Source organism: Buteo buteo, chromosome 29 (assembly GCF_964188355.1).
Source record: "Buteo buteo chromosome 29, bButBut1.hap1.1, whole genome shotgun sequence".
Taxonomy (NCBI): Eukaryota; Metazoa; Chordata; class Aves; order Accipitriformes; family Accipitridae; genus Buteo; species Buteo buteo.
This window is the reverse complement of record NC_134199.1, coordinates 1,090,346-1,099,998: the sequence shown is the minus strand read 5'-3', so window position 1 is coordinate 1,099,998 and position 9,653 is coordinate 1,090,346. Positions and strand designations below refer to the sequence as shown.

General features: G+C 46.8%; 1 protein-coding gene across 4 annotated transcripts in view; it reads left to right on the top strand.

Moving 5' to 3' along the window:
* Window positions 1–611: 611 nt before the first annotated feature.
* CRAMP1 (cramped chromatin regulator 1) overlaps window positions 612–9,653 on the top strand; it is a 51,708-nt gene continuing 42,666 nt past the window's right edge. For 2 of the 4 annotated variants that reach the window (XM_075018277.1, XM_075018280.1), the window contains exons 1-2: window positions 2,582–2,996; window positions 3,480–3,829. In XM_075018277.1, the coding sequence (XP_074874378.1) occupies window positions 2,953–2,996; window positions 3,480–3,829 (394 nt within the window). In that variant the 5' untranslated portion in view covers window positions 2,582–2,952. Of the gene's footprint in view, window positions 1,054–2,581; window positions 2,997–3,024; window positions 3,044–3,479; window positions 3,830–9,653 lie in introns of those variants that run through there. The other 2 variants (XM_075018278.1, XM_075018279.1) reach the window with 2 other exon arrangements.

The window sequence follows — 9,653 nt, the reverse complement described above, 5'->3', positions numbered from 1 at the left end:
ACGGAGGGGGGGGAGGGGGGACGGGACCCACACTGCTTTTACCGCCTGGCTAAGGCCCAAACACCGGGGGCCGCGGGGGAGCCGCGAAGCGAACGAAGCAAAGCCGCAGCGCAGGGCCTCGCCCCAATGCGCTCCCGAAGCCCACCCGGCGAAGCCCTCCCGCTACCCGGGCGGTGCAGCGCCCCTCCCTCCTGACTCCTCCCCCGCCAGCCCTGCCCGACAAAGCCACCGCCTGCCCTCCCCGGCAGGTCATAAATACAACGCCGCATGCAAATCAGCAGCTTTCTGACCAATGGAATCCTGGATCACGTCCAAGGGCCCCGGCTGTAGGGCCAGCGATTAGTTTTTCTTTTAGCCAATCAGCGGCCAGCTCTCGGGATTCGTCTCGCCCTCTGACGGACACCGGCTACCGCCTCTTCCTTTGCGCTAAGCTTTCGTCACCCGCCCCGCGCCGCGCTTTGTTTGGCTTGCGTGGGGGCCCCGGCCCCGCCTCCCGTCTCGCTCCCGCTTGCCGCCAGCCAATGGGACGCCTTGTTTGCGGTCCTGGGGAGGGGAGCGCCGGCGCTCTCAGCTGGGCCCGCGCGCCGCGTCCTGCCCCGCCCCCTCGGCCCGGCGCAGGCTGACGAGGAAGCGGAACCGCCGCGGGCAGGAACCCCATCGCGGCCCGCTCTGCGGCCGAGCGCGGGGCCGGGGGCGACGGCGGAGCGACGGCCGAGCGACGGCCGAGCCCGGGGCGCCAGGGAGCCGCGGCTCCGGCCGGGGGCGTTGAGGCCCGACGGGGCGCCGGCGGTGCCGGGCCCGCGGCCGCGGTTTCGGAGGAGCCCGGGGAAGAGAGGTCGCCTCCCCGGCCGGGAGCGGGGGCTGCCGCCGCCAGCAAAGCTGGGAGGGCCGCGGGGGTCCGCGGTTGGCGTAGGGCGCGCCGGCCTCCTCCCGAGCTGGCGGGTCTGGGGCGCAGCCTGGGGGTGCCTGGGGCTGCGGGTGCCGGAAGACCCGAGGCAGCCGCCGGCGGGCGAGCTGGAGCGCGGAGGCTGCGCGGCGGCATTGATGCGGCAGGTGAGGCGCGGGGCGGGGGATGGAGCCCGCCGCGGGGCGGAGGGGGCTGCTGGGGCGGGGGGGAGAAGCGGCGCCTTGGGGCCCCCGTGGGGCCCGCGTGTCCCGGGGGAGGCCCGGCCCGGCTCTCCCGTCCGGGCCGTCGATCGACGGGGTGTGGCGGCGCTGGGGTCTGCGGGGAAAGCGTCCCCTCGGAGGGGAGCCGGGCGTTTGTAGGAGGCAGAGTGAAGGGACGGCGACTAAGCGTGAAGGTCTGGAAGACCAAAGGGGCGAGGTTGAGAAGATTTTTCCCTTTGGGAGAAAAAGGAAAAGCAGGAGCAGCGTGAAAAGGAAAGGAGATCGCAGCCGAAATGGGTAAACTGGGTGTGGGGCCCTGCCGGAGGGTTTAGGCAGGACGCTGTAAGGAGCTGGCTGTTGGGAAGTGGGGCAAGGTGCTGGGATTTGCTGCCCTAGTCTTGTAAGTAACTGTCCCCAAGATGTGTTTCTTTGGTATGCCCCTACTAATTGTTGGGGGATGCCAGCGGATGCATCGTTTAATTTGTGGTAATAAAACTAAACGTGAAATCAGGCAGATTTCAGCCTTGCTTAGGTGAAGTTTTTGAGCACAGACCGTCAGAGTTGGAAGATTTCTGTCTTCAAAATAACTGAAAACACTGCAGTTTTTGATGTGTGGAGAACAAGTTTGCATCTGTAATTAGGGACCCGTCAGGTGAATGGTTAGCCAAGTTTTAATGTGAGTTTAGATCCACAGTTCAAATCAGTTTACTGAGCGTTTGCAAAGAATGGAACGTTGCCCAACATAATTCTGAATTGGTAGATTCGGTGGTTTAGCTCAAAATCATTAGAGTGAAAAGTATGATTTTAACAGTTGGAATACAGTCCATAAGCTGTAATCACACAAATTTGTATGCCATATAATGCTGATGCATCTTGTTTATTTTAAACCACATTATTCTGGTGTCAGACTAATCTGTAGTAACTGCATTCTTTATTTGTGATATTCAGAATATCCTTCTCTTGTTTTTTATCTTTTCCCTTAATTAAAGTTGGACTGTGGCTCCTGCTGTGGTGATAAGGCAGCTGCATTGCAACTGCTACTTCTTTCTGTTTTGCTGTAAGTGGTTTCTTTCTTGGAAGTCGACTTCTTTTAGATATGGTGTCAGTAATATTTTTACACTCTTTAAGAAAAAAAACAACAAACAGTTGTTGGGTTTTAGCAGATAATACGGTTTAATGCCTTAAGCTTTTGTGTGTGTATCTGGTGTTTTGTTCCAAGTATTTAAAAAGAACTTCAGAATTGAGAGGATTTGTGAAGTTAGACGCAGAGTGAGAGGTCATCCCCAGCAGCCGGTCCAAATGTCAGATTTGGAATTAAAGTTGTTCAGCGATGCCTCTTGGGAAGTCCGGGAGCGGTCCTCTAGCAAACGGTGTTTTAAAACTTTTTCGCTTGGCCAAGAGTCGCCGGGAGTTGCGCGGTCCCCGTCGAGGCGAGGGGGGAAAAGCCGCAGCGGACGCCTGTAGAGTTTGTCGCCCTTCCCATTGAAAAAACAACAAAGGGGGTCGCGCTGATTTAAAAAAAAAAGGCAAAAAAAGCGGCTGGAAGCTGCTGTCGGAGCCAGCCAGGAGCGGCCGGCGGTGGGGAGCCGGGCCGTCTCCCGGCGCGGGCCGGTCCGCCCGGGCCGCCAGTGACAGGCGCCCGGCCCGCGGCGCGATGCAGTTCGCAGAGGCGGCAGCCGGGCCCGGGGCTGCCCCGCGGGGAGCGGCGGAGAGGTGCCGGGGCTCTGGCGGGCGTGGGGGCGGAGGGGGAGCTGGAAATCTCGGTAGCCTCGGCCAGTCCCAGCCCCAGAGAGAGAGACACACACACAGAGAGGAGGAGAAGCCGCCGCCGCCGCATCTAGGAGCATGAACCCCCCCCCGGCGGCAGGTCGGATCGCCTCGGCTCCATGGTGAGGAGGAGGAAGAGCCCCCCTGGGCCCGAGGAGCCGCCGAAGGGGTAGGATGGGGGGCGAGCAGCCGGCCCGGCCCGGCCGCGCTGCCCCGCTCCGCTCCGCCGGGCTCGGCGGCTGCCTTTCCTCTCGGCGGCTGTCGAGCGCTTCCACACGCCCGAGTTTGGCTGGGCGATTTCTCCGCCAAAGGCGCCCCGAACCCCTTCGGGAGGGTGCCGGAGGGCTGCCGGGGGAGCCCGGCTGCCTTTTGGGCCGGTTTGGGGGGGGATTCGGGGGGGGCTTTCCCCCTCCCGCCCGCGGCACAGGTTGTTGGGTCGGGACAGCAAACGAAAGGGGATTTAGTAACAAACAACGGCGGCCATGTTGAGAGGAATTTCTGCAGCTAAACTTCTCCCCTCTCAGCCCAGGGATTTCTCTCCCTCTCTGGGGGGCTCCCTGGCCTGACTTTGTGCCCCCCCCTTTTCTCTCTCTCCTCCCCGACAGGATGACAGTGAAACTGGGAGAGAGCAGCGGGGAGGAAGGGGTGAAAAAGCTGGGCAAGAGAGCAGGAGGAGATGAGGAGTCCCTGGAAGAAGAAGGGGCAGGAGGAGGAGGAGAGGCAGCTCCAGGCAGCAGCAGCACAAAGAAAGAAGAGAAGATTATTAACAACAACACTAACAGCAGCCCCCCACCGAACCCCAGCTTATCGCAGGCCCCGGCCTCCCTCCAGCCCTCCCACAGCCAGGACCAGCATCATTTTCTCAGGTCCAGCGTCAGACCTCAGAGCAAGAGGCTGAAGAAGGATTCCCAGGCATCCTCTTCAGTTGGCAGCAGCACTGCTGCAAAAGGCAAAGGTACTGTATTTTGGCACCCTTAAAACATGCGGGCAAGAGGGGTGGTGGGGGGGTGGGGGGAGTCACCTGTGGGTTTGGGGGTTGTCATTCTCCTCCTGTAGATGCCATCTTTTGTTTGGTTTGGGGGAAGGTGGTTTGGGGCTTGTTTCTCACAGTAGCTGAAATCTTCTTTGTGTCCCAAGGCTTCATCTTCTCTGCTGCCCACTGTCCTCTTTGCACTTGCAGAAATGGGGGGTTTGGATGTGTCTGTGGAGGAGGAAGAAATCTCCATTATTGAAGCAAACCTTTAATTCCTGCATTTCATCTCTCTTGAGTTTTAGGAAATTCCTGTATTTTGGTTAGGAAATTAGACTCTAGCTAGCTGTGTAATCAGGTGGCTGCACTCTGAATTCTGTTCTTGGATAATAACAAAATACTCACGGGGCGCTAGTCAAAAAAGGAAAAAAAACAACCCACAAGACATTGGTAATTTCCTGCAGTTATTTCTATGACTGTTTTACCCCAAAAAACTGTTTTGGACACAGCTATAAAATACACATACTGACATATTTGTTTCTAAGGTTTTGTGTGTCCCGCATTACTGTTTCAGAACAGTTTGGACATTTTCATGGAATTTGAGTTTTTATTAAGATTGTTTTGTGTACATCTGACTGTCTGTATGTACATCCATGAATATACACATGCTTTTTCACTTTACATTGTAGATAAGAATTCGTTTTTTTTCAAAGCTGTTTATTACTTGAGTAGCTAGAAGACAGCAGAGGTGTTGGAATATCTTGGTGTTATGGTGTGTGCTCAGCAGTTACTGGATGACACCTGGCACTGTAGTTGAGCTGTACTTGAGACTCGTTTTGGATGCCATGTGGAAAAGTACGCAAGTGTTATTTTCTGTTAACTTTTGAGGAAGACAACACTCGGAGATGCCTTCAACATTTGAAATGACAAAGTTTACACTTGTCTGCTAAACCAAAATAAAACTCCGCGTAGCATAAATGTATCTTGGAGATTACCTCGCTCTTTGGTCCATTACAGTGGTATGTGCATGCTGGACCTTAGGTAAACATTACGAATTATGGTAGTTTTGTGTTATAGTAACAAAGCAGTGGAAATCGTGATATTTTAGTTATTGCCATATCACGAAAAAAATCTTGAACTTGGTTGCTTAACAGTTTATATAATTGACTGAAGTATTTTTTAATACCTTAGTAAGTCATCTTTAATCTCTTAAACTTTTTGGTTTAAGTTAAAAGCTCCTGTGTGTCATGTTGGAGGATAGAACAGAAAGGCCTTAGTAATTTTTCTCCCAGTTGCATTAAACCAAATAAAGAACCAGATGGAATACCCAGAAGTGTTTAGCTACAGATAATTATTTCAAGGGTGGTAAATAGTATTAAATACAAGGAGGTGTTTCTTTGGAATACGTGTTGTCTGTGATTGACAAGTCAAATATATGCATTTGAAATTATTCCATTGCTTTGAAAGTGTATGCACGTGTGAACAAAGTACATGTATCTTCGTGTACATGTATATTCATGTTTGTATATTTGTACATAAATGTTCATTTCCAATTCTAGAGCAGCAGAACGATTTTTAACTAGGTGTATCAACACAATTGAAAAGCAAACTTAGTTTATTTTGCAATTCAGATTCCAAAATAACCCTAATAAAATTATATACAGAATGGAAAATATTTCAATAATTGGTAATAGATAGTGCTTGTAATCGCTGTACCTGACTATGTTGTCAGCTTTGGGGAAACTTCTTAAATCATTGGGGGTGACAGTCGGTGGTAGAATTATGGTTATGCTTTCACTTTTTGAATTGTAAGACCAGCCACAGCTCTGCCTGGCTAGTTTTGAAGTGAATGCATTGAAGTTGGTTTCTCTGATACAGTTGAGATTATAACTGTCAGATCTTGGAGAACAGGGCCACAGAGTGGGATCTTTTCTAATTTGAGTTCTTTACGTTCGGGGATGCATACTGAGAAGTTTTCCAGGCTTGTCTGAATTTTCCCTAATGGAATGTCTTGTGATCAGAATTTATAGGGCTTTGCATTCTAAATGAAGTGTCTCACAGAGCTAGCTTCCAATAGAGAACTAATTGAAGGGTGAAGATTACTAATAAAGGTTGAACTTAAATCCTTCCATTTGCTCTCCTACCAACTTTCTCCTCCCCCTCTAAGTAAAAAAATGATAAAAAGCTTGAATGCATGTGCTTTGGATCAGCTCTGAAATCTGGAACCTTTTCCATTTTGCATGTCACAGTCAAGGTGATAGCTGCAAAGGTAATTTTAACAATGGCCAGCAGGAGTGGCTAGACCACACTTATACTTGGTCCAGTGGAACCAGAAACTTGTTTTTGTCATTGTCTTTCAATAATGCTTTGTAACCCTTAAAATTGTATTAAAGTGGTCCTGCTTTTACAGTCTGTGTATTCTAAAGTGAAAACTCTTTCAAAGGCTATTATTAAGGAGGGTAATCAATAAACTTAATTTCTTTCAAATTATAGTTAGTCAGCAGGCATTGGCTTGCTATATCCTAATCATGCTTGTCCTAATCATGCCTTTAAAGAGTTTTGAAGGTAGAATTTTTTTTCTGTCTGTTGCAGATCCGTTTTTACTTTTGGCATTTGTGCTTTTAGGGTGCTTCTTTGTAGCAGGCAAATTATTGATAAAGTAGACTTTACTGTAAACTGTAGGAAGAGTTTGCCCACTCAGCAGCTGCTGACTTTTCAACTTTACCTTACTGTGGTTCAGGGAAGACTGTTAATAGTAATTCTCAAGTTCTGCCTAGTAGAATGTATAAATGTATTGCTAAATTTCAGATTACCCTGATGTAATCTTTCATTGGATCTTTGGAGTCTGTCTCTTGTCTTTTGTGTACTGAGTTGCACTTCTGAATTTAGGGCAAAAATTACATAGAAAGTAGCATAGTAAAAGGAAGTTTGAAAACTTTCACTTAAATAGCCAATCCATTTTGAATTGCTGAAGGGTTTATCAAATTTCCTGCACAAATATCTAAATCTGTGCATTTTTTTTAGAATTATTATTATTATCTTATTTTCAAATGCTGGTCATCTTTTTATTGTATTTTCAAGTTTGTAGTCTACACTTCAACCAATGCACGCCTTTTGAAATATGAATGCTTGGAAGTAAGTCTTAAAGTAACTTGCATGAAATCTGAGGAGGAACTTGAAGGAGTAGTGGGGTGGAGGCAGTTTATGATGAGAGTTTAAAAGCAGGGAGGTTCATTGAGGGAGAGGAAGCAGACCAGTATAAGGTTGCTGAGAAAGAGGGATTTCTGAGAGTTTAGTTCTCAAATACAAATAAGCCACATGGTTGCTGAGCACAGGTTTTAAGGTGTGTTTTGGGGCTTTTTTCCATCAAGGGAGAGTGGTTAGAATATGCATGTATACGTTGTGACCACATTGGTAAAAGCAAATGTGGAATACATTGCGATCATGTGCTGTAGATTTAGTTTGAACTAGAGTAGAGTGTTCCCATTTCCGTGTTTTTATCCATTTTCTGAATGCAGAATGAAGTCAGAAGGAAATAGTAAGAAAGTCTGATGGCAGTGAGCTGAAGCTTGAAGATATCTTTCATGCCGTTACTCTAGCTTTATTCGTAAAATGCGTAGAATGGCCCAAACAAGTTTTTGGATTTGTTTTGCAGTAATAAGGAGTTTGTTCTTGAAAAAAGAATTATTCAGCTGAAAGCGTGAATTGAATTAAAATGTTCCATCTTTTGGCATTGTATAAAACTTGCAAGAAGGCAGTCCAGTTTGTTTCAGCCCACCAAAGTTGCGTGTCCCATAGCATGGGGATCAAATTAACTATGGTCCTCTCCTGTGGAGAGGATGTATATACCAAGATACCCGGTGTATGTACTTACAATACAATTTTACTATATCTTCCCAAATTTGTATGCTGCAGAATGTATTGTAACCTTCATTTGAAATGTCATTCCTCCAGCATTATTTCTCTAAGGCATAAACAACTGCTTAAAAAGTACTGGCATGCTCCCTTGTTCTAATATTCTCCTTAATTCTGTCCATCTCATTTGCACTTGGTACTTTTCCTTCCATCTTACTCTGACATGCTTTCATTCATTCTTTGCCCTCCCATTTATCCCAGTTCTCCCACCCTGCCTTTGAAAGTGGCTCAGGACCAGAACTCTACAGTATCTCATCCCGCACCACAAGAGGAGGATTTTTTTTCCTGTCCCCTGTGCAGTAGGTGCTGAACTTTGAGCAGGGCTGCACAACCATGTGCTTTAGATGGAACTTCATACTAGGCATTATGGGTGTTTCTGATGGAAGAGCAAGAGAATAATGATTTACTGGGGGAGTAAACAAATTTATAATAAACCCTGTTTATTTTTTACAGCTATGCTTGGTTTGTTCAGATAGTGCTGCATTTGATAGCTTAAATATATACTGTCCGTAGAAAAGCAAGCCTTCAGTATAGTTTTGTTCATAGACTCCTGTTGATAATTGACACTGTATATGTTTAAACACATTCAACTACTTCTTGGTTGTGCAAATCTTCTAAATAATAAGAGGTAGAAGAAGCTAGACTGTCTGTATCCTTGTAGGACACTTACCTGTTGTGTTTAAAACTTTGGATGTTAATTCATAACAAGAACACTATATGGTATAACCATGCAATATGGCATAAGCTGTCCTAGACTTACCCTTCTTAGGAGTCCGTGTTATTTACTGTGGAGGCATAAAAGGTAGAAATTTGTTTTCCAGTTACAATATTAGTACTCAAAATGAAGCATTGGCTTGCAGGGAATGTGGATGTGGTCCAGTCCAGTGGTTGGGTGATGCAGGATAAGTCGACAGAGTGAGAATGACCATCTTGTCTTTGTCTCGTCTGCAGTGTTCTCCTTTTATAAATGATCTTACTTAGAACTAGCACCTAAGCAGATTATTAGGGTAAGCCCCCTTCCTCTCTCTGAAGTTTTAAATAATCTATTGTTGGGAATTACTGATCATCATCATCTGTCATTAGTGAGGGGGATGTCCTCGATAGAACTGTTCTGTTCATTTAATCTTTTACATACAACTAAGAGGAAATCTACTGAACGTTGTATAGTCTTATTAGAATTTGAAGTCCTCACTGATACTTTTGCTTCTTACGCTTTTTAATAATGAAAACTTCACGTGTACCAAGTGTACTGTGCAATCTTCAGAAATCCCTTGATAAGATCTGAACTTTAGGCAGCTGACTTTAGGTTTTTACTTATTTGAGTACGTATACAGAGTGATGTAAAAAAAGGCCAAAGCTCCCCCAAAACCCCAAACAAAAACCAGCCACTCGACAAACAAAACCCCCAAACCCACAAACGTAGTTCCTCTAAATGGTTTCTCAGAAAGTTAGAGGTCTCTGATCAGAATAGTAACTCTGGAATAGAATCCTGTACCTGTCTCTTGATAAAGGACGTCTTTTTTGGGAGCTAGTAGCAACAGGAGATGGTAGGTTGAGCTTGAGGACTGGTGTGTTTGAGTTCCCCCTTCCTGACTGAAGATGTTATCTATAAAGATCTGTATTTCTTTACCATGCAAATTGTGATATTCCAATCTCTCATTTGCAAAATAAAGAAGGAATTTTTTGTCTTAAAATTGTTGGTTTTCTTCTCAGCCATCTATTAAAGTGCTCAGGTTTTTCTTATGGTTTCCTTTTTCATACAGAATTTACCTTCACAGTACCAGAATTAAATTGCTTAACTTTCAATTATTTTATCAGTGGCTGATGAAGGTTTTGGGAAATAGAGAAGCTGTTTATTTGAGAAGTTGTTTTTAAGTGCATTTTCTTCTAGATG